The 25,585-nt window shown below is 39.0% G+C and overlaps 1 protein-coding gene across 1 annotated transcript in view; it reads right to left on the bottom strand.

The window, feature by feature from the left end:
- The window catches only part of PIK3C2G (phosphatidylinositol-4-phosphate 3-kinase catalytic subunit type 2 gamma), a 242,221-nt gene that overhangs the window by 148,785 nt on the left and 67,851 nt on the right, over window positions 1-25,585 (bottom strand). The window contains exons 6-10 of the mRNA XM_058805171.1: window positions 25,050-25,161; window positions 18,177-18,279; window positions 13,921-13,991; window positions 10,222-10,285; window positions 5,409-5,525 (exon numbers count right to left, since the gene is read on the bottom strand). Coding sequence (XP_058661154.1) covers window positions 5,409-5,525; window positions 10,222-10,285; window positions 13,921-13,991; window positions 18,177-18,279; window positions 25,050-25,161 — 467 coding nt within the window. The remainder of the gene's footprint in view (window positions 1-5,408; window positions 5,526-10,221; window positions 10,286-13,920; window positions 13,992-18,176; window positions 18,280-25,049; window positions 25,162-25,585) is intronic.

Genomic DNA, 25,585 nt, shown 5'->3' on the forward strand with positions numbered 1-25,585 from the left:
GTGATTCTTGGGGTGTCCTCTTCAGGGACAGAAGTTGGACTTTGATGATCCTAATGAATTCCTTTCAACTCAGCATGCTCTATGACTATATGAGTCTATGATCAGACTTGTATCTACACAGCAACGCAAAAGCAAGGAGCAAATCTTGACCAGAGAGATTGCACAGTTAATTTTGCATTTCAGTATTGCCTTTGGCTTGCACTGTTTGAACCTACATCCCTGTAAGGTTTTCTGCCCTTCAAAGTCATTAATCCCTTTGCAGTGGGCTCAGAATGCTTCGTGTTAGTACACATGTATTCAGCATGATGCTTCCCAAAAATTACAGTGCATGCAGAGGTGGCAGAAGAAATACAATGCTGGATGTACATTCTCCCCCTGGCACCCAGCTTGGAGCTGCCAGCATTTTTCTGGTGAAGATGAACAGAAGAAGTCAAATGCTTACTTGAGGGGAGAAAAGCAGCAGCCAGGCTGAGAATTATGTTTGCACAATCTTCATAATGCAGCGAGACAAATGGGAACAGAGACTTTTGTTCAATTCCCTCAAATTTTGGAAAGTAAACAACCTTTTAGCACGGTACTTATAATTTCAACCTCATATAGCATGCTTAATATATAGTGGATTAGTGCCTGTTCTGGCAGGATTTGATCTCCTATGACATCTTACAGCAGTGAGCTGCTGTAAGAAAGGAATGGGGGGGGGAAAAAGGAGAGATAAAAAACATTAAGTATGCATCAGGCCCAGAGCCTCCCCTGAATGGATTTGAAAATCCCAGGGTTAGGTTGGTTAGAGACTGAAATAATCACATTTACAGAGAGATGCAATCAGTTAAGAAGAAACCAGCACTGGTGCCAGTTGCTTTCATAATCTCTTAACCACGGTACAGGAATGCACAGTACTGGCAGTGAGGAGGTTATAAGTACAATTTAATTAAAGACAGAAGACTGAAACTAAGTTTCTTTGTTTTGTTTTTGGTTTTTTTTAACCAGAATTAAATAGAAGCACATTCAATTATTTTTTTCCAAGTAGGAGAGCACCTATGTACAGATAGGTATAAACAAACATACACTGGCAACCTATGTAATTTACACTGGAAGAAGTAAGCAGTGGTTTCCCTGAGGCTTTATGTGCCCTTGTGCCAAATGGATGTGTTAAAAAATATTCCATAGAAAATCACATAATATATTACCTAAAGGATCAGGAAATCATGTGGAAAAGCAGTTAGAATGTTTTTCTGGCACCTCTTCCTTAGCAGATGTGTAATGCTGCAGTGCTTGAGATGCAACAGGTAGCCTCAAAAATGTCACTTAATTTGTGGGGCTGTTTACCTGCTCATCTGAAAAAACCCTCTCTTTCCTCCTAACAAAATATTTTGGTACTACACTGATGAACATAATAGAAATAATTCAAGCAATATGGTAAAATACAATAATATTGCAGCATTTAATAATTTTTTCAGTATCTAAAATTCACATTAAAAATGACCCTACCATTCAATATGAGTTAAAATCAAAAAGAGGTTTGAAGGGGTTGGTAGTCCATTAAATAACTGGCTGCTGAGTACTAATTTTGACTACATACATTGCTACAGACAGGAAAGCTGGTCAATTGTCTTTGTATAAATATTGACAAATATAGAGATGTAATTTGATTTGTTACATTTATATTCTAAATGTGAGGTAGATGCATGTGGCATTCACATTCTCCTAAAAAATCCCTTCACCCAGGATTTTTCTCCTGGAAAGCTGAGAAGCTGCAGAGAAAAGGAAAACAATTCTTATCTCATTTGCTTCTCCTGTGTTTTGCTCATGTGGAATGTGTTTGGAGATTGTTTCATTGGGTTCTGCTGTGAGTTGTTTTCACTCTTTGGCCAGTCAGGGCCAAGCTGTGTCAGGACTCTGGAAAGAGTCACAAGTTTTCATTATTATCTTTTTAGCATTCACTAAGTATCCTTTCTGTATTCTTTAGTATAGTATAGCATTATTTAATATAGTATAATAAATTAGTAAATTAGCCTTCTGAGAACATTGAGTCAGATGCATCATTCCTGCCTTCGTTGGGACATTTCCCAGCAAATACAATAGTTGCATATAATATGTAATGACTATACTCACGAAATGGGACAGTGCTCAAGTTACAAAACACGCAGGAATATATGTGACTGTTTTTATGACATTTATAGTTCAGCTGCTGAGAAAAATGAAGCTCTTTATGGAATCAAAGCCCAACCTTTTCTGGATTGCTGAGGTCTATTGACTGTCCTAGCTGTATTTCTCAAAGGAGGGAAAAGGCAGCAGCAGCAACAGTGTTTGAAGTCAGTTGTTAGTCAGGTCTGCTTCAGCACAGAGGGAGTCAGAGGGACAGGGGTGGCACTCAAGGTCACAGGCAGCTTTTACAGGAAGGCTTCAAGGGACAGACAACCAGCTCAGCTAACCAAGCCTGAAAGGCAGTGTTAAGAGAACAAAAACTCAATAACTGAAAAACTTCATAGCATGAAAGACAATCTAGGCAGTAGTTTTCAAGAGATATGTTGCTAGAATCCAAAATGCAAAGAATTCTCAGAACTTTGGGCCTGCAAGCCAAATCTAAGAATTACGCACAGGATTTAATTTTAGACCTTAGAAGAGGCTTCCAAACTTCGGTGCGAGACGGTAGATTTTTAGTTTAAAACAGAGACACATTAAGAAGAAGAAAGTTTAAAGTTTTGTAGTTTAAGATACAGAAAAAAATAAAAGTAGCTACAAAGGTAAACAAGGAGTTTACAATGTAGCACTGTATATTTATGTGTCATAACATAATTGGATAAGAATGTTTACACTGTAACATGAGTCCATAAAACAAAATATTTAAGGATTAAGTCAAAACATAAATATCCTTGTTAGCAGTATTTTATTAGTCAATAAATCCTTAAGAAGTTTTGTAACTAAGGGTCTTGTGACTTTCTAAACCATGCAGTAAAGATGTGAACCAAACTCACTCTTCCTGCCTATGCAGAAGAAAATAAACCACATCATCTAAAAACTCAGAGGTCTTGTCTTTAACTCATTCAAAATTCCCTCAAAAATCCCCACAATATGTGAAACAGCTTCTTACTGACTATTAGAACAGGAAAATATTTAAGACTGCTCAATCAGGACAATCTTTTCAACATTCAGAAGAGGCTATTCAGAACAGTATCATTTTGCTCATTACAGATGAACACACAGTGTCATTACCATCATTCCTTATCAGCTGGAGCTTCTGCAGATCCCAGCCAGGACCAGCACTCTGCTGTGCTGGAGACTGCACAGAGATAAGGAGAGGTGTGCCTTGCTCTGAAAGCATAATCTGAACAGGTAAAACAGGAAAAGGGAAGTGTATTACTCCCTCCATGTGAGGAAGAACATGGAAATTGCTTCAGGGGAAGCTGTAAATATTGGAGATAGTCTATATGGTGGAGTTGGACACTGACATGCTGGGGAATGAGCAATAGCAAACATGGAACATTTGGAGCAGAGGTTTTTTTGTTTGTTTCTTTCTACAACAAGTAGATCAGGTGATAATTTAATTATTTGCCTATAAATAGCTAATTCATCTCAAAAATAAAAGCAATATTTGCATGACAACAACTCTGAAGACAAGCAGAAGAAAATGTGAACATCCACAAAAAAACTAAGGCTTGAAAAGGATGGCATGTAATGGGTTTTATCCCATTATGTAATTCTGCATGGCATGTGGGGTTTTCTGACTTAGGGTGAGCCCCACTAATAGGAACTGTTTTGTCTCTTTGACCACTGCAGCAATTTCTCCGCTCAAATTCAGAGAGGATGGGGCTGCAAATGGACCAAGGGATATATATAAGGCACTTAGAAGAGGTGGTTTACACATTAGGTTCACAGGGCTGACCTGAGCACTAAAAGATAAAATACACTAAATTTTTCTTACCTCAAAATAAATGTTTTTATCAAATTAGTCATGATATATTTCTTCTGCTCTAATTCCTTTCTAAAACAAAGTTCTATTGCTTTCCTATTTTTTATCTGGACCAAGCTCTTTATCTATCTCTTGAGAAAGATTCTGGATTGAGAAAATTCTTGTCTCAAGGACAAAAACACTGATCATCCTGACACCTCTTAAGAGAATCGGGAGTTTAACTGAAAAGCAAATCATATGAATCCCTTGTTACTCCCTTTATCTCTTTCTCTACAGAGAATTTACCCTCTAATATCCAAGAATAGCTTTTCTTAAATGGATATTCTTATTTCCATTTGATTGCGCATCATGCCAGATAAAATGTGTGCCAACACAGACTCATTTATGCAAGAATTTACCCCCAGTAGCAATTTCTAATAATTGATGCCAAAGCAGAAATTAAAAGATTGAGGATCATATAGAAGCAAGATTTGCAGTGAAGCATGAACTAGAAGGGAAGAAAGAAAAGCCACTTCAGGGAAACAGCTGGTCAGGTCTGAGCAACAAACCAAAAACCCTAGAGCTGCCTTGGTTCTTCTAGACTTAGGTGTTCTTACACATAGCACAAGCTATGGGAATAAACAAAATCAAAGAGAAAGAGAAAGGATAAAAGTCCTGCAGGAGTCAGGTAATGGTCTGAATGCAAGCATCACACATAGAGGCTGGCATGTTTTTCTGAAGAGTATTTGCTGTGAGAAAGAATCACAAGAGACCATGCAAAGACAGAAGAGAATTGCTCAGTGACTTTTTTTTTTTAAGTGTGAAGAGGGAATTTCCTTAGGGTGTGAAAAAATTATCACTACTCACAGTTACACCAGATCAAATCCAAGTGATTAATGGCTAGATTTCAGATTTGCTGAGCACCTGTATCTCCAAGATGCTGACTTCAAAAGAGCTTTTGGGTGCTCAGAACTTCTATAAATCAGGTCATAGTGACTTATCTAGGGTCACACCAAAGCAGCTGATGACCAAACTGAGAAGGGATACTGGCCTCCAAAGTCCCAGTTCACAATTATTCAGAAACCCCTGGAAAACCCAACTCAGTGTTTTAAGAGTATTTCAGCTAAAATCAAGACTGTATGATGCTGGTACTCTATTTATTTCTATATAAATAGCAGGGACATTTCAATGTGGAAAAAAAAAATTACTATTTAAATGACATTTTTGGAAATTTTTTTTAAAATTCCTGACAACCTGTACTAAATATCTGCAAATCTAATACTCTGAAATCACATGATAAATGGTAAATAGGTGATGTGGCAAAGAGTTTTCTACATTGAGTAGGAACAAGAAAGAGCTGGAGAAGAACATCAGTTCAAGTTAAACACATGGCAATCTTCTGTTGGTCCTCTATCACATCACACATGGTCAACATTCTTGATCAGTCAAAAAGAGGAATGATACCCATTCAAATTCCAGTTTTAAAGACAAATATAGGACATGAACATGCATCTTTTACCTGTGCTCTCCCCAAAGCATGGAGTTTCCAGACTGCATCAGTGATGTCCCTGGTTTCCACAGAACACAGGACACTGCAGATGGCTTTAGCTGCCTCAATCACATTATCAATATTATTCTGTTGACAGGAGAGAAATAGGGGGGAGAAAAGGAAACTTTGCAAACAGCATTTCCCAGAAATACCTGACCATAACCTTCATGGCAGTGAGGGGTAGAAACCCCTTCTTTCTCAAGCAGAATTCGAACACCATGGTTTAGTCTGGCTACACTGAAATCACCACAGGCCAATATTTTCCTAAGGATGGTGACATTTCTGTTGAAGTTCAATTATCTCCCACAAAATGTATGCTGGTCAAAACCACAACAAATTTGGTATCAAGGACTGATTTTAAGGGAAAACTTTGGTTTGGATGAACTCCAGCAGTGTGGAAACACTGTAAAGAAACTTCATAGGAGACCTGAAGCCAAGTGATTCATGAGCATTCTGTAATTCTGTGAATTTATCCTCACTATTGTCTCCTACCCATTTCTGCCAGAGTTGGAAAACAGCCACATTCCTCCTAAAAATAGGTACTGTGTGGGAGGCTGCATAATCTGACACCTGTGGACTGAGTACTTTTGCAACCAGCTTTCTGCAAAATTATATATTTAGTTAAAACTATGGAATCTTATTGATTGTAAATTTAGATATTTTAATATTGCCAAATTTAGATATATTAATATTGCCACATGGAAAAAAAAGTTTTGAGATGAAATACTTTGAGGAACTAAAAAAAAAAAAAAATGGATCCCCAAAGGAAGGAAAACACAATATGAAGTACTCTATGTTCAGGAAAATAAATAAAAATTCATGGGCTTTCTGCATGGTTATATCACTTCATTAAAGCTTAAAATACATTCTCTGAATAAGCAGAAGCTCTCCTATAAATATTCTCCATGTTTCTGTAGTGATAAATGTTCCTTTTAGTGCACTATAGCATGTGGATGTACCCATGAAACCATTTCTCTCACTCATGCATCTTGTGCCTGAAAAATAAAAATCGTACCAAGATGAACTTTCTGTTTTCAGGCTTAAGGTCTATGCACAGACTGTACTGAGAAGGTTAACACCTGTCATTATTAGAAATAAACATAAAAATATATTGAGCTTACTAATTGCACATTACCTGCTTCAAGAAGAATTAAAGCAGGAATGAGTTACATGAAATATCTGGTGGTCAGATTCTTTTAGACATAAGCTTTTGGGTTTTTCTTTTAGTAATTAAGGACACAAACACCTTTTCATACTACAGGTTCTAGAGAGGAAAGGGCTGACTGTGACCTCTTGAGAATTTTAGATCCTCCTTAGGGCTGAAGTTGATTGGGGCTCAGTGGTATGGCTTTGCTATATGTAACCCTGACAACTCCAGAACGTTATAAAAGCTGGTTTACTCTGATTTCTTGAAGAAATAAGTGAGTATATGTGTATATATACATATATATAAATTTCTATATAGAGTTTTTAATTAATATAAAATATAATTCCATTTTTGCATTTGATTTAAATAAGTTTTAATTTAACTTTTTACTTCTTCACAAGTAGAGATGTATTATTGGAAGGAATTTTGTGCCTATAAATACAGCTCTGCAGGGTAATTTCTGAGCAGTAACAAGCAATAGACATACACAAAAGTAACCCTTAAATAGAGAAAAAGCTCTCCGGATGGAGAAAAATAAAAACAAAACCTAAAACTCAAACCCACCCACAGTTTATGTATTTGTGTACATACATATAAATGCTATTCCATAAAGAGAATTGGTGTCCTGAGGAATATTTAATATGCTATTCTGTTTAGAGAGAAACCATCAAAGTATTAATATTTATAGAAGCTACTTTACCATACACTTTATTTTTATGGTAGCTAGTTCTAAGGAGCATATTGCAGATGAAGAAGAGTAAGCACATAAAATTATGTGATCCTGAATACTACACATGATGACTGCTTCCACACTATTTCTCTGCTGGGATATTATCATGTAAAAATTTCTCATTTTTTCACAGAAAGAGTTCTCTTTTTTCATGTGTAGATATATGACATGGATTTTTATCTCAAAGAAGGGAAGATGGAGCTTCATTTCTTACAAAAATTTTACATCTTCTGAAATTCCAAAGGAACTCTAGTCAACAACTTGTAATTTTTTCTCCCTTCTACATATTTAAATAGAGCAGAATCTTAGAAGAATATTTTGGTGTTTCAATAATTTATATGTTTAAAAAAAGTTATTTCATTATAGAACTTCTACACTCTGTGTAAAAAATTTACAAAGTCCTCTCTACAGTAACAGCACATTTTGAATGGATTTCAAAATGAAGTGCATAAAAAGTGGTTGTCAGGGCAATCAAAATTGGCTGCTTATTTTACAGCACATATTGTCTGAAAAATACATTTCAAAACTTACATTTCAACCCTAACAGCACCAATTCCATCTTTGTGCCAGATATCTTCATTATCTTTTTAAAATTTTTGTTTTATAAAGTCATTATCCGTCTCTAAATTAATTTTCCATTTATTTACCATTATTACTTATTAGATTAATAATGATAGTGGGCTTGTGCCATAAGTCAAACGTACTGGTATCTATAAGAATAAATTTGCAAATAAGTAGAAAAATGTGTAAAATATTAATAATTTTTTTCAACTGAGAATCTCAAGGTGAGTCTGATTAAAACTGAATGCTTCAAGAACTTCCAGCTGAGTACAGAACTTCAGCAGTTACGTGTGCACTTAATTTACAATCCGTGAGCAGCTCCCAGTGTCTTAAATTCCAGAGTGTGCTGAAGGTGGATCATGGTGAACCAAAGAGGAGTAGCAACAATGCCAGCAGGGAATGGGAATAGCTTGGAAAAGTGGGAATACCCTGGAAAAGTGACAGAATTACTCCTGTGAAGACTTGGGATAAAGGGGAGCTACAATGACCTCAAATTTAACCTTCTTTAAGCAATCTAATTAAAAGTTAGAGAAAATAAGTAAACAAGGATTCAAAGCCCAAATAAAGGAGTCTCATTTTTTGTTTTGTTTGCTACATATTACTCATTACATTAGAGCTTCATCATTTTTTGAGCCACTAATTAAAGCAAATCAGACTTCATGATTCTAGGTTTGAAAAAGCTCCATACACTAAGCCTCATGAAAATATCCATGATATGACCTAAAAAAAAAAAAAATCTACAGAGAAATTTAGCTCTAGACACATGCATATTTGCTGGATGGTATGAATATTTGAAAAATGTACTTCCTTCCCTTTATAAAAAGTTAATGGTTTCAAGAAATTGCTTATTCAATGTAAAAATGTTTAGCAAAAACAAATTTAGGAATGCTTCATTATAGAATGAAGCATTTTCTGAAGAAAATATGCTCGGTGTCAGTTGCAGAGGGTGGATTGCAAAATGTCATTAATGTTGAGGTTATGGCTTTTTTTGAATTTAGAATCCTCTTGCTTTAGGCCCTAAAATTTCAAGTGAATGTAAATAACTACCCTGGTGGGTCTACTTCAGTGAAGACATATACATGTGCATTTGAGCTTGGGGACCTAACTTTTCCAAATGGTTATGACTGCATCACATTTTATACACTAAACACTTCCCTTTGAGATGATGCTTACAAAGGAAAATTCAGCAAATACCTGCACAGCATCAGACCCAGAGCTTTACTTTGTAGTCAGGCATGGTTCAACAGCCTCTAAATTTGTGTTTTGCATTTTGAAAAAGCATCCAAGATTTACACAAAATGTAAAATGTTTGTATATATCTATATTATGTATTTATAAATATTATATATTATTGATATATATGTATTCATGTATGTCTCTGAATGTTTAGGTGGATTTCTATATGTGTAGAAATCCACCTGTATGTATATCTATAATTTGTATGCAAATGTATGCTTTCTGGCTATTCAAAATAGAAATAATAATAGATCAAGAATATCCAGAGAGATTAAATTCAGAACTTCAATGTAGGTGACAGAGTTCTGAAGAAAAATATTCATTTTATGTTGTAACATATATTTCAAAGAAATGCATAACTTAGCATAATGAGCTATAACTCTGGAAGGGATACACTAGAATATCTTCATGCTACATCAGTATTCTTTGATTTTTATAAGTCTTTTGTTCTTTCCAGTTTCAAACCCTAGAAAATCAGTTATCATGCCAACTTGAAAGTCAGATCAAATTAGTTATCACGCCAGCTTGGAAGTCAGATCAAATAAACATGGGGTTTCTTCCAAGGTATGACTCAATTTGTCCTTTAGACATTTGTCCTTAAAACATTGGACAGCAGAGAAGATTTCCTAAAGGAGTTTTCCTTCAAGCATGTAGCATTCAATTGGCAGACCCCAATGCTTTAAAATAAAGCTCTTGGGAATTTTGCTGGCTAAACTTAATCCTTCAAACTACCACATGCTTGTATGTATATACTAAATGTGTAAACATTAGTCATGGGGGTTTGCAAAATGAGGTACAAATTTTGTAGATCCATATAATGCATTATACCTCTACTCGTCCCAAGTATTCTATTGCCAACGCAAACAACTCTGGTTTTATTTACAAGTTCCTTGACACGTAGAAAGAATCACCTTTGATATTTTAAATTTGTAGCACTTTCTTCCTAACCTCAGACCAAGTTTTATTAAGAGAATTTGTATCCTTTCTAAGTCCGATTAAGCAGTCTTAATTAAAAGACTTCCTTAATTGCATCTAAGACAGATTAATAATTAGATACCTTTCATGTACAAGTTAATGCTTTTCTGGTGTAACAAACTGAGAACAAATACCTCATTTTGCAGCAGATATTCCACTTGACCTCTGTAGTTGATAATAACAGAGACAAGGTTCTGCCTAGGAATCAAGAAAAAAGGAAACAATATCAAGTTAATAAGAATTAGATAAAGAGAACAGGTTTGTTTTTTGTTGGTTTTTTTTTTTTCACATTCTAGATATTTGAAATAATTTGAGACTGATTTTATATCAGTATAAAATAAAGCCAAGTGTGTAAGCAGACATCATGCAATTAAGTCTGGACTTCCCTGGGTTTTTGGTAGACTTTTGCCACATAGCATAGATGAAAAAAGTCTATTTATAGAAGATACAAGCTTCCCAAGTTAAAGAATTCCAGTAAGTGATTTACTGTTTCAATGTTTATTGAAATTCACTTCCCAATTATTTTACTCTTTATGGTTAAGCAAGTGCTTAAATATTACCTAAAGAAGGATGGACTCAAGTACATGCTACATTCTTACAGCTAGACTTGACGATCCTAAGGCTCTTTTCCAACTGAGATGATTTTATGATCCAATGCCTTCTGTCTCAATCACTTCACAGACTTAAGCTGCATGGAATCAGATAAAACATCTGCCCAAGATCTGGAAAATCTCAACACTTGCAAAGCACAGGCTAAGTCCCAAGTACAAAAGTATGTTATAAAACAGGGCAGCATTGCTACATAACCCATGAAAGTTAATTTGCATACAGTTCTCAAGTTTGCATGCTCAAACTGTTTCAGCACCTGCCTTTCCATAGCATTTCCTAGGCAGTAAAATTTGCTTTACTTCTGTAGAGAGCCACTCACCACTCTGTAGTTCCATGCCTCTGCCATGCTACAGAAGCTGCCAATTTGTACAGGCAGATTGCTGAGTCTTAGCAAAGCTTCACTAAATTAATTAGGATTATGAAGAGAAGCATACACCTCTCTAAACTCCTCAAGTGATGCTTCAGCTGTAAATCTCACACTTTTACTACCACAGGCTCCAAGTGCTATCCCCAACAGACAACAAGATTCAGATTTTTGCTTCTAAGAAGCATTTCTGTAATTTCTTTGTTTCAAGCACTGTGAAATTCTCGTTCGTTTGTCAGCTGAACAAACCAAAAACAGGTGCCTGTGAGACCATTGCTAAGGAATCGTCCTGGCAAGCCTCCTCCGTAGGGTCAAATCATCAGGAAAGGATAAGGAAACTGTAATTCCCAGTTTTATACCTTGCCTAGCCCACTGATAAGTAAAAGGGACACATCATTACCTTGATGGCCATCAGAGGTAGTTGGGGTTTGCACATGCTTATATGAAAATGTGGAAATTACAATTTAAATTCTTCTTTGTTGTTTGTTATGCTCTATCATCTTTTTCTTGCCTTTTAAATTCTACTCTTATATCCCTCACCAATCTTTTATTAAGGTTCTTCATCTTCAGAAGGCTTAGAAGAAATTTCCCCCTACTCCTCCATCTCTATTGCAGTCTGGTAGCTGAAAGTCCCAAAAATATTTTGATATTTTTTCAGACCTTCAAAGCAAATAAACTATTTATAGAGCAAGTGTGTCCTCATGTATTTTAGTTGGGCCAACTTGGCAATCAGAATTTAGAATTGCAACTGCAGCCCAAAGTACAGGTTTCATGGTACATGATCAGATTTTCATTATCTATATTGCATGACAGGAAAAGGAGACTCATTGCACTGAAATAAAACACAGAATAAAGAATAGTTAGGTGGCCTTCCCTGTGGTGATACCACAGTGCATTTCCCTGGAGATGCCAAATATTCACTTCCTCCTACAGGTAATTTTGCCTTTACAGCTTTTTATTTCCAATCTGCACTGGCTTTATCTAGCCAGGCAGTTTGTATGTGGAGCAGCTGCCTGGAAATTGCTCCTGTAATCCTGTTAAATCATAGCTAATACAAGTTGTCACTCTGCCTTGACCAAGTCTTCAGGCATAACATCTTTTTCCCAGCCTTGCCCAGCTCAAAAATATATCTGAACATACGAGCTTGCCTTGTTGTCTTTTTCCATGGAGGTGAGCGTGTTTATTAGCATGGTTGGTCAAAATGCAGGTTAAAATGCAGAATAATTTCCCAAATTACAATGCTAGTTCAAAAAATTAGCATATTTTCCATCAGTTTATTTTCCCCTGGAGAATTTTTGGCATAAAGCAGCCATAATTTTGCATCATTAATAGGAAACAAACCCAGCAAGTTGTAATGATGATTGAAATACCCCTACTAATGCCATACTGAGTCCTTGTCTGCCAGGTGACTAATAATACCCATATCTTATCACACAGACATACTTGTGCATCATTATAGCTGTGTATAAATAAGGCAAGCCTAACCAACCCGTGAACATTTAGTACTTTGATGTTAAGGACATTTTTTTTTTAGATTTTAGCAAGTCAATATGGTGCAAGAGTTTCCTTTTCAGGAAATAAGAAAAGCACAAACAGGAGAGTCAATCCTAGCTCCCAGCTGGTCTATATGGGAGGAGGATGACAAGTACATAGCATGGACTTGCCACTTTTATTTTTCAGTCTCCTGGCAGCAGCACCTACTGTGGAGAAATGATAGGTTCCCCTTCTAAAATGCTGTTCATCACCATTCTGCCTCACTAAGCAGTGCCCAAATGCAGGCCTGGGCCCAGAGAGTTGTGGTGAAGGGAATTGTTGGGAGCTGGTCCCATGTGATTGTCCTCAGAGTTGGGCCCCTCACCACAAGAAGGACATTGAGCTGCTGGAGTGTGTCCAGAGAAGGGAGCAGAGCTGAGGATGGGTCTGGAGCACATTTCTAACAGGAAGAGGGAGATGGGATTGCTTAGCCTGGAGAAAAGGGACCCACAGCAAATGATCCTGTCCTGCAGACATCCTCTGTGCTACCAAATTTCATACACTTGCCATCTGTAAAATTTATGTCTTCTACTGAGTTCTTTAGAGCAAGGACCAGAACGGAAATTTGGGCCATGCTCCTAGGAAGCCAGATGGGTCCCCAGTAAGCACCAGGTACCCCCCTTAAGCGAGTCAGTACTCCTCTGTTTCCCTCCATCTGCTAAATGACAGGTGTGTCATTTAAGTTTACTTTTTATGGCAAATTACTTTATAACACAGTGATGGAAAACATTGCAAAAAGTGTCAACAGCTTCTTTACCTAAAATTAGAATTTATCTAAATAGAATACAATTAAAGATGAATGAGGAATCTATCACATTTAGTGTTTGTCCATCACAGACTGGCTTTACCATCAGCTTTATTTTGACTGCCAAGTTAAAGGCCCATCATAGTTAATCTCCATTAAAAAAGAAGAAGAAAAAAAAAGAGGTTTAAAGATAACTGAACTGGGAAAATATAGTCCTAATAAAGAGTAAACCTACTAGTTTTACAATATTTAAGGCCAAAAAATTCTCTAACAGCAACACACATGTAAAATTTTTGACACCTTCAATCACGGGAATCTTTGGGAAAAATGAAACCTTCAATGAAGACTTCAGTAATATGAAAAGAAGACAATTGGGAGATATTACATGGATCCAAAAAACACTGATTTTTGCTAAGCAACAACTAAGGTCCTAAAAGAAAAAGTCTGAAATATTGAACCAATTGTCTTCCTCATTGGTATCATTCCTGTCCCCAGTAGTTCCCAGAATTGTCCTTTGGTGCAAGGAGGCTTCCCACAAATATAAACAATTAGAAACATAAATATTGCTGAATAGCAGCTTACCAGATCAGTCTCCAGGCACAAGTGTCTTCTAACAGCTCATTCACACTGAACCTTCTTTGGTCATCCCCACACTGTGAAAGAGAGGAGTATGGTGACATATATTATTCTGATAAAAAAGAATATATATTGGAGATGTTAACATGGTATTTTCCAAAGTCAGAATGTTCTCAACCGTGTTCAGGATGTTTTGATCTGAAATTTTATTTGTTGACTATTTTATGTTACACTGGGTGGCACTATGCAGGCACCAGTGGGGCCAAGAGTGCTCAGGAAAACAAGGTAGCTATATTTAGAAACAGAGCTTTAAATTAGATTCAGTGGGGCAACAGGATGTGTTTGAATCCAGGCAGGGAGAGTGGAGACAGTGGGATATTCCAGTGCCATGCCTACATGGGAGACATGAAGAAGGCAGACAACATGGCCTAGGGCCTGCATCAATTCTCCTTTGGTTTCATACTGAGGTGGTCCAGAGGGAGAGATGATGAAGAGTTAGAGGTGAGCTGTGAGGGGAAGCATCACCCTGGGCAGCTGAGAGGCTTTGCCACTTGAAGGACCTGGGTAATTCTACCACCAGCTTTTATTGTGCCAGAAAACAAGGAGGTTTATTAAGTACGTCAGTAGCAAGTGGGTGTCCAAAGAAAACATCTTCATTGACAAAGATGGTCCCACTGGCAAATGGGTGTGCAGAAAAAGCAGAGGGCTTTGGGGCTTGTTTTGCCTCATTCTTTAAGACTACTGATAAACCTGGGGCTTCCCGGTCCTCTCAGCTGGAGGAGCACAGCTGCAGCAACAGTGACCTTCTCTTTGGGGACACTGGAATTGTAAGGGGTCAGCTGCAGCAATTGAATGTTCTCAAGTCCACAGAGCCTTGGTAGGATTCATCCCAGAGTACTAAAGGAAAGGAAAGAAGGGAAGAAGAGAAGAGAAAGGAAGACAACTCGTTTGCCAGGGATCTAGAGCAATCAGCTAGTGCAACAGCTGGATTATGACATCACCAATTATGGATCCAATCTGACTATGGATTCACCTAGCAGCAGGTTATCATGTCACAGATGACCCAGCATAATGTGCCACCTGGGTCAGCCCAGGTTTTTCCCAGGCCTAGCACACCCAGGCAGTGTAAACACCCAGGAGGTGCACTCTCAGCAGCAGAGGGGGACTGGGAGGGGAGATTTCCCCCTGGGCAGCTGGGAGGCTTTCCCTCTTGAAGAACCTGGGCATTTCCACCATTTACTCCCAGGGCAGGCCCTGTCTCTGTCCTTGTGTGACACCTGGAGCTGGGAAGCTTTCCCTCGTGAAGGACTTGGACATTTCCACCATTCACCCCCAGGGTAGGCCCTGTCCCTGTTCTTGTGTGACACCTAGTGTTGGGAGGCTTTCCCTCTTAAAGGACTTGGACATTTCCATCATTCACGCCCTGGGCAGCCCCCATCCCTTTGCACATGTGACACCTGGAGCTGGGAAGCTTTCCCGCTTGAAAGACCTGGGCATTTCCACCATTCACCCCCAGGATAGGCCCCGTCCCTTTGCTTGTGTGACACCTGGTGCTGCAGCACTGGTGAGAGGGAGCAGCTTAAGACCCTGAGCAAGCCCCTCCTGCCAGCTGTGCTCCATCCAGCACTGTGCCCATCTCCCCTGGCAGGACATGGCATCCACTGCCAAAGAAGACACGAAGCAGAGCAGCTCTGGCAGCCGGAGCCAGCCGCCGCAGGCAGCAGCGATGGAGGCGGCAGAGGACGCGCAGTGCCCCATCTGCCTGGGCCCCATGAGGAGGCCGGCCTACGTCACCTTCTGCATGCACAAGTTCTGCCTCAGCTGCATCCAGCAGTGGGCCAGGGCCAAGGACAACTGCCCCGTGTGCCGGCAGCCCATGGAGCAGCTTCTGCACTCTGTGCGAGGGGACGACGACTACAGTGAGTGCGCCGTGGGCCTGGCCGGCCGCCCGCACCGGAGCAGGGACACCGAGAGGGGCGTGCAGCCCATCATGGCCGTCATGCTGTGGGCAATGCAGGCGGTGCAGGAGCAGCAGCAACGCTGGGCTGCCAGAAGCAGGCCCGCGGATGCTGAGAGTGCCCAAAGGCAGGAAGCAGCTCCAGGGCCATCCAACGCCCCTTCCCGCAGCCTCACGTGAGGTGACGCCACTGAGAGAACGTGAGCGCCCGGCTGGCCCTGGTGCTGCTCCTCTGGAACCACAAAACGGCACCGAATGACTTCGGCTTCTCAGGATCCCCTCTGGTACTTCAGCCAATAAACCACACGGTCCTTCCCAGAGCGTGCGTTTCATGACCAAAAAATGTTTCTGGGGCCACAAGGCCTTGGTGGGATTAATTGCAGACCACTAAAGAACCTAGCTGATCTCATGGCTGGATCCTCTCAGTCCTCTTGCAAAGGTCTTGACAATCTAAGAACATCCCAGCTGACTGGAAGTTAGTCAATGTAATTTGGATTTACAGGAAGGGCACAAGGAAATGGAAGGGGACGGCAATGGAAGGGAGAGAGGACATAGTTTAGCTGGTGGGGACCTACAATTCTCATGTAGTCCAACTACCTCATCTCTTCAGGGCTGCCCATGAATGAAAAGCTCATTACAGAGGACATTGTCTGAATGCCTCTCCCTAAGGGACTGATAGACACAAGGCACCAGCCACCTTTCCGGGAACCAATTTCTTATGTTTGACCACCCAGCCTGTAAAGCATCACATGTGTGTGATTAATAGGATCCAAAGAGGATTTGATGGACTACAGCAACAGGTGAGTTTATGTAAATTATTTACTATCTGATTACATGTGGGTGATTATCTTGCTTCTGTAACACCAGTTAAACTACAAACTTAGTGGAGACTTCTATAATGAAACATATTCCATATTTCAAAATTTAGAAGGATCATTGAGAGCAGAGATGAAGTTCTCCTCAAGAGCACATTATTCCACAGGAATAAACAGTATCTGGGTATGTGCATAAGTGTCTGAGACAGCTGAAGTATCTTAAAAATCCCAAAGTTTCTGCCTACTTTTATTTTTAAAAGCATTAATTTTTGCATATTTCTATATGAATTCTGAGGGAAGGATTTTTTCCCCATAACCTGATTCTCATTCTGTGACTTTTCAATGCATTTTACAGCCATGTGCTTTACCTAACAGCAACAACAACACTAAATAAGAGGTCAGTGTACATCAGATCCTTGAATTCAGTGTGGCTCGAACAGGTTTCAGGTTTCTTTGCACGTAAAGAAATGTATAGAAGTAGGTCCAGAGTGAAAGAAACACTGCAGCTCACAAGGCACTCTATAAGCCTTCTCTGTTAGGTTTTTTCCTGGTCCTGATGGACTTGCTGGCTGTGAGCAGAACCTCTCCTTTCTGTACCAGTGCCCTGTCACAAGCATGCCCTGGAGCTGGGGGAAAACTCTGTCTGTGACTGATTCCACCTCAAATGCTGCTCCTGCTCTTTGCTATTATTAGTAACATGAAATAACTTCATGGCCCGAAGTTTTCAGAGCTGCGCCTGTCCCTGTAAAGGGCTGATCAATAATTCACTTTGAGATCTTAAAATGTCACCCTTCCCACTTAAACCCTAACTGGAGGGTCCACAAATTGAGATGCTGAATGTTTTCTATCAGCCTGAACTTCACAATCTATCTAGAAAGTCACAAATATTTAAATAATTGAAAAGTCTCCACCTTCTCATCACGACAGGCCTCTGACTTCTCTCATCTGTGATTATGCTCACAAGGTTAACTCTTCCATGATTATGTTTGGCAAAATATTAACACTGATATATATGAAAAAAAAAAGGCTTTGAACTCACAGAAAATATAATTTCCTGTCTGCTTTAGTTCAAAAATCCTTTTCTGAAAGCAAGTGAGCTTCTTGTTAGAAAGTTGTAAGTATTCTTTGCTGCCTGTTCACTATGAAGATTAATGCTTTCCTGAGATGATCAGAATGTGGGGATATCTGAAACTCTGAAAAAAATAGGATAGGCAGACCACTCCCTAGAATTTCAGAGATTGCTAAAGCTGATAAATCTCATGGCCTAAAAAAACCAAAATCTAATTAAAGGTCACCAACTAACTGAAAGACCAAATTTTGTGTAAAGCCCCTGGCCAAATTTCTTGCTTGTAACTGCTCAGCTGAAGGAAATTTCCCGCTCTGAGTACTTCATAGTAGAGTGACAGCTCCCCATAAAAGGAAAGAAAGCAGCAAATATGAATGTGACACAAGGATACTGAAGGAAAGTGGGAGAAAAGAAAGTTACTTACTGTTCTAGCCAAGCTGTGCTCCAGATGAGCAGCGTGGTGCAGGCGGAGCTGAATGCAGGTGCTTGCCTTGCGGAGACTTTCGTGTCTTCCCAAAGTACAGTTGCTGCAGTTTGGGGAAACAACAACAAATAAATGGTTATCTCTGCTTGCCACTTCCTGCTTTTATCCTTGCTACCTCTCCTAAAAGCTCTAGTAGTTTAAATTCTAAGTGAAAACAAGACTGAATAATACAAACCCAGTTCTTGGCACCTGCTTCTGTGAAAACTGATGGTTCTGGCATGTTTTCTAGGAAAACAAATAATAATTGCTTAGTTCTATCACTGACCATTAAATTTTAAAAGAGAACAACAAGGACACAGAAAATATCCTTGACAAGCTGCATATGCTCCCAAACCTTGATATTTATGCATATTCTTCAAAGCCAAACAGTGCCGTGTCCTGGTTATGAATACATCTCTGCAGAATGACTTGTAGTGTCTGACACTCAACTCAAAAATCAAATATTAGCTGTAGGTGTGGAAATCACATCCATCAAGGCAGGTGACCCTTGGTTCTCAAAGAAGTCTAAGTTTTCACCCTGTGCAGCTCACACAGAGGTGGCGAAAGCAGAGTTTGTGTTTTCACTTCTCAAATCATGTGCCAGCTAAGATCAGACTCACTCAGCTGGCATGGATCTTATAAACTAAGCTGCTGGTCAAAGATGATGCAGCAGCCCATGACAAGGGAATGCCTTAATCTTTTTTGCCTCTTTCCATTTACTGCTCTTGGCAACCTCTTGTAAATTAGAACATAGCCTTGGTTTGTCAATCTTAAAATCACTTGGAACAAAAATAATTTCATTTTTTCCCTTCACATCTTGTTTTAAAGAGGTGAAATAATTCAAGAAATATTTCAGGGTTGAGGCAAACATCTTTTTGCATTTGAAAAAGTCCTTTGGGATTAATGAAAAAAAACAACAATGATTTTTACAAAGGTAAATTCATGACCAAAACAAGTTAGTATGCATCATCAGTTACAACTTTGATGTGTGTCCAATTAGATTCAGGAGGCTTTATTGAGCCACAGAAGGACAAAAAAGGATATTCCATATTTATACTGTTTTACAGCATGGTAAGTTGTTTCAGAACTCCCTGGGCCATGAAGGGAAGATGATTTTTTTTTTTTTTGGCTTGAAAAACTCTGTTTAAATGTAAACTGTATTTCTACCTAAAAGGGCTTTTGATAGAATGTCTGAATAAAAGGCTGGATTTAGTTATAAAAATAAACAAAACCAAAATGCTTATCCCTATGAATAAATCAAGGAAAATGTGACTTAGATGAGACTCCTCTCTCACATGGCAGCAGAAGTCTTCAGCAAAAAGGAATGGATAAACTTAAATGCCATTCTGCACATTTACAGGGAATTTACACATCTTGTAAATGTTCTGCTCTCACACTACACTGCAAGTAACATACAGACTCACTACTGAGGCTACAAGAGCTGTAAATGTGTATATATACAGGATTCTTCTTTTAAACAAACATATTAAACATCACAAGGGACAAACTCATTTCCATCTGACAAAAATACCTGAAGCAAGGATCACCTTTGATAGCACCTCCATGCAGCTGCAAAATTTCTGGATTTCAAGAGCAGAAAGTACAAATGTAAGAGTGGGAGGAGCGAACACCAACACAGTGAAATACCCATACACAGTGAAATATCCCTGTTACAGCTAAATCCTTCTCAAGTCCCTTTTCAAAGCTCAAGTGGCCAATTCCCACTTCCTGGGACTGTACCAATGGATGTGCTCCCTTCTGCTCCTTCTCATCTCATCTCTGTGTTCTTCCTACCCACAGCTTTCCTGAATATTTTTCCTCTCTTCATTTCACCCAATCGTGTTTGCCTCATCACTGAAATTATTAACTTTTTATCTTTATCCCCTCTGGTTGAGGAACACATTCAGTGCAGTGCAAGCTACAGATGGTGCTCTGGGTGGTGGGAAAGGGCAGCAGACCATAAACAGGCACAGACTCTTTTCACAAAAAGGCCAGAGAGCCCTTAATTGGTCAGACTGGGAACCTTCCTTTACATTTTAGAACTGCCCCAACAGATGTTCTTTACTTAATGCCTCACAATTATTCCTGCTCTTTTCATTCTGCTTCACCTCCAGCCTGTGGACAGGGATAGTAACAAGAATATTACAGAGACATCCATGAGCCTTGAGTCACCTTTTCCTGATTCCTCCAGGATACAGATTCCTGTTGCAATGCCAGTGACAGGAACTGGTACAGCTAGACAAATACAGAGGAGCTGTACCCTCCTATGAAGTAACAATCTTGAACCACAGATATATAAAAGCTGTCTTTTCCAAGTATAATTTTTCCATGCCACCATGCTTCCAGGCAAAACAAGCTACAGCAAAAGAAACTTAATTTTGTTGTTATAACTGCTTTTACATTAGTGGTTTGTGCTAGCTTCTGCTGTGTGAAGCAGATACTATCCATCAGCCAAGTCTTTATTGACACAGCAAGGCTGCCCGAAACACTGCAAGCAGAAGTGGCCATGAAGTTGACTTAATGAATGGATTTAATTTGCACAAATACAAAGACAAAAGTTTTGACAGCTATTGTTACACAAGGGACTAGACAAAATGGATTAATGCCTCAACAAAATAATGTTGAAACCTGGTATTGATGAAAAGTGTGCTACAAGAAATAGAAGTGTAGCTTTGCCACAGATTGACAAAGTAGCTTTTAGCTGTACCCCAGGCAGATTTGCTACCATACCAGTACTACTGAGATAAAAATGATAGATCCTCTTTGGAGGATAACATGATTATTAGTAACTGGTTTACAGCACTCTGAGCTCTGTAAAGGAAACAAAAATGGAAGTGCTACAACCTTGTTAACATTTCTCCCCTTATTTTTTTTTCTGAAATTACATGGAGAACACAGCTCTGATGAGAATGCCATGAAGAGAAATGCAGACTTTGTCTTTAGGAGACGTAGTAATGACTGCTCCAAGTGATTTGCCTGTGATCTCACAAAATATCTGAATATAAGAAAGGGAAAATCCCCATCATTTGAGACTCCATCACTGCTTGCTTCCCCACAGCAAGGTCCACTGATGTGCTATAAGCTCCAAATCTTAATACAGTTCAATCAGACTATTTTTTTAAAGTAACTCAGCTAGTAGCATCTCTGAACGAGAAACTTAATCTGCAATGACAAGAGAAAATTAAGTTTACTTTTCACAAAGAACAGATTAATCCAAAGGTGCTTGCTTCTTATGATTTCAATCTGTATGATTATGTCTATGTCAGTCTATAATTAATACTTAAACTTCACTTTGAGTGAAAACCAATTTTTATTTAGGTTTCAATTCCCAGAGAACAGAATTAGTAAGACAAAAAAAAATGTTATCAATAAGGTCACAGGCAAGCATGTTAGAAGAAAAGATAAGCATTCAGATTTTTCAATTCCATTCCCCTGCTCACTGTGGTGGCTGAACTGCAAAGCAATAAGGTAGTGTGCAAATTATACCATGTGAGGGTGTGGATGGAACTTTAAATACTCTGACACCTTAGAATAAAAGGATGTTTAGCAATAAAGCTTATCAGTATTTTGTACTACATTCCTTTGGTGATGATCTACATTACTGCAAGCTATTGCTAGTACACATATCAATAAAATAATAAAGACTTTTTTTTTTAAACATCCACATTCTTTCATATGTTTTTTTTTTATTAGGTATTTCAGGATGACCTGAGATTATGGCCTGTTTTTCTAAAAACAGAGGATTGATTAATTGCTGACAGATGAGAAGGGTTGGTTTTGGCTAGCTGATGGCTTTAATAGCCAAGAGTAGACACAAAGTGCTTAAGCCCAATTAAATTTACTTTTATATAATATTTTTCATGAAAGGCATCATAAAATCATATTTAGGGGTATCCATTTTAAATCTAAGGAGAGATAGGGAAGTGTGAGAGCAAGATTTAAATGTGGATCTAGGTTTGTTTGATGGGATGAAAAAGAAAACCAGAAGGTTTCAGCAAAGCCAGGTTTTCTACAGTAAAAATACCAGAAAACAAAAGAATTTCCAAATCAGAATTCCACAGATGGCTGTATTAATTACAGACTGGCCTGCAATCTATATGCTATCTTCTGATATCTTTAAAATTTGGGTATTTAAATCTGATGCTCTACTCATGAGTCAGGCAGGATGTGAGCCCAAGGGTCTCTGTGTAGGAAGGGAGTGATGGAGGGTGAAATCTGCTGCTGCTGGGTGCAATGGTCATTAGCACAGAGGTGGTTTTCCTTCCCCTTCTCATTCAAAGCTAAATGGATTCTAAAAATCATCAAGTCTTTCAGGTGCTTCTGCAGGAGGTGGGGTGAAGTGCTCATTAATACAATCCAATATAACAGGAAAGGAAAGCTTTTGACAAACCTTGACAAAGCCGTCTGCTTCACTAAAGCACTCTGCTCTGAGAGCAATTCATCAAATCACTTTTTTGGATTCACTTTAGGTGTTTTTTTCTGGATTACAGTACAGCAGGAGCAGCAGAATAGCAGAATATTTATTCCCTTTGCTGTGTTAGAACTTTGGGAACTTCTACTGGAATTCATCAGTGAATTGACTCCAAATACTTTTCTGGGGAAGAACTGTGCACAAGGGCATCAAATCACTCTGTTAGTAACATTGGGAGGAAACTGATTTGCACTTGAAGATAGCCCACACACAGGAAAAATTTCACCCTGAGGCAACTCCTCAGGCCCTGTTAAACTACCCTAGGGATCCTTAGGGTCTGGGGTTTCACATTTCAGATCCAGGGCTCCCTTGAAGAGGCACAAGAAAGGGAGCTGAATTTAACAGCACAATCTAGAATTACAAGCTGCTGAAGTTTTAGTGCAGCTCAGAGCTTGGTGAATGACAGTGGAGGAGCAAAGTAAGAAAGCTGAGAACATTACTGACATTGTTTCACTGCTAATGAGACGTGCAGAGATTCTAAAAGTGCAGGAATTTAAAGTCTGCTATTGATGTATTCTCCCCAACAATGAAAATAAAACTCTTCGGCACATACTGCACAGAGCTCACCCTCAACACAATGGCACACTATTTCCATTTTTTAGCAATTTCTTTGAAATCAGAAGAGCATCTTGGGAAAAAAAAAAAAAAATCCCTGGTCGTCTTCTGTAACTAACAGATCTGTGTATGACCTGGCTCTCTGCTTGGTGCTTCTGGTGCTGTAATGATTTACACTTTGCTCTTCCAGCTCCTGCTTTACCAAGGTTGGAATGAGGGAAGAGTGGGCTCAGAAATGTTGAAGAGGCAATCTTGGCATCTTTAGCTGCCAGATGTAATTCACTACGAACATATGAAGATTTGGCCTGTGTAAGGGTAGAAGTACTCCAGATGGATACAGAGCAAAGCTAACTCACACAGAGTGACACTTGCTCTCACAACTGCATTGCTTTCATTAATCAAACTGACTTGCTCTAGGCTACTTCAGGTAATTTTTACACTCTGCTGTAAATGTGACTGCTTCTAGAATCTTCCCTTTCAATTACAGCCGTATACTATTTTGTCTAACACTCTTTACACCTCTAACAGAGGAGCTGTGATTCCTGCAGTGCCAGTACCACAGAACTCTGCCAGCCCTTCTGCTGAGAGCCAGTGTCCACAGAGCCCTGCTGACAAGTGCCTCCACTTCAGCTGCTTCAACACAGAACCTGCTCACTTTGGCTGACACCTGAATTTAGGCTGCCACAGGGCAAAAAACAACTAGCTGAATCCAACCACCACAAGAGCTTACCTGAATCAGAGCATTTATTTCCCCACTTGTAAACTATTTGCATTCAGAAAGACCTGCTTGTATATTTAATGCGTTTTTATCTTGCATTCAGCACCACAGTGCTGACTTCATTTGTTTTGTTACTACTGCAACTGGATATGAAGAAAAATCACCTCCTCTGCAGCTGCTTAATACTGCATAAATAAATAATTCATAATATCACTCTTGGGTGATTTCCCCCTTTGAGGACTTGCTTCTAACACCCCTATGAGTTAGTGGAGGTAGCAGCATCCTTGTATCACAGATGAGAATCACCAGAAGGACAACAGAGTCAAACAAACAAAAGCTGCACAAAGCTTCCATAAAAGAGGATTTGAACCCATGCACTGCAGCACACCATCCTCTCTGCTGAACACAAGCAGCATGTGTTTCAGGAGTTTCAGAAACTACACGTGTATCATGGTCATCACTAGAAATGAAGGGGTGGGACTATTTTCAGGCCAAGAACGATTCATTGCTCAGATAAACATCACTCTCAGAGGCTGAGAGATTTTAGAGGAGCAAGCAGTCAGCAATAGCTTAAAGTAGTCACAAGTTTCTTCATTATAAGTTAATATAGAAATTTCTAAAGCAATAGACAGTTGACAGAATTTATTTTGCTTTTCTAACCTATCACCTTTACTTCTGCTGCACTGTGGATACTTTTGTCCAACGGCTTCTGTCTCACATGCACACAGATGCTTCTGTTACAACTTCTAAATTCTTAGCTACTCTATATAATCACATCCCTACATTATAAACCCTTCACCATCTTATCAATGCAATTTCTCACTTACTTAAGGTATATTCTGACAACTATAGAAATATAAGTTTATGATTTTTCTGCTTAATATCTGTATATTGTATTTTTATAGATACAATCTGCATTTTGTATTTTTACATCAATCCAAGCTTCTTCTAGGGCTGCAGATCAAATCTTTGAGTGTCTATGGAAGTTTCTGTTTTTCTGTTTGTTACACACGTGGAATGTTTGGAACCTGACACCCCAGCTCTCCCCGTGGCTCTGTTGACATGGCTGGTGGCTTAATGAGGTACTTACTTTTGTAAGAATTCATCAGCCCCACAAACACTCAGAAGGCATTCCTCCCGGGCTGGGTATTGATTTGTGCACCTGAGGATCTCCACAATTAAGTCGTGAGTGATACAGCCAGCTGTAAATAAAGATAGCAAGGAAAATTAATAGTAGCTTGCTGGAGAATTGCAGCTACATACTTGAGCAGAGAAAATAAGGGTTCTTTTCCTGTAATTCCTAACAACTGCTGCAGACTAGCTCCATCAAGAGGAATTAGATCAAGACACACTTGATTTTATTTTTTTTTTAATTTTTCTTCAAATATTCTACCTAACATAGAATCCATGTCCATTTAGAGGAAATGAGCAATTTGCTGGGCAGCTAGACAGAAGAAGAGATGAGCAATATTCCCAGGAGGAAAGGGAGAGACAAATGGCATTCTTTTTTCTTTTTCATTTTCCTGATGAACATTTTGGTACATTGCCAATGACGCAAAAGTTGACTCTGTAGCCACTTATGATGTCAAAAAGCTCCAGAATGTTATTTGATATTGTTTCTGCTAT

This window comes from Ammospiza caudacuta, chromosome 5 (genome assembly GCF_027887145.1).
Source record: "Ammospiza caudacuta isolate bAmmCau1 chromosome 5, bAmmCau1.pri, whole genome shotgun sequence".
Taxonomy (NCBI): domain Eukaryota; kingdom Metazoa; phylum Chordata; class Aves; order Passeriformes; family Passerellidae; genus Ammospiza; species Ammospiza caudacuta.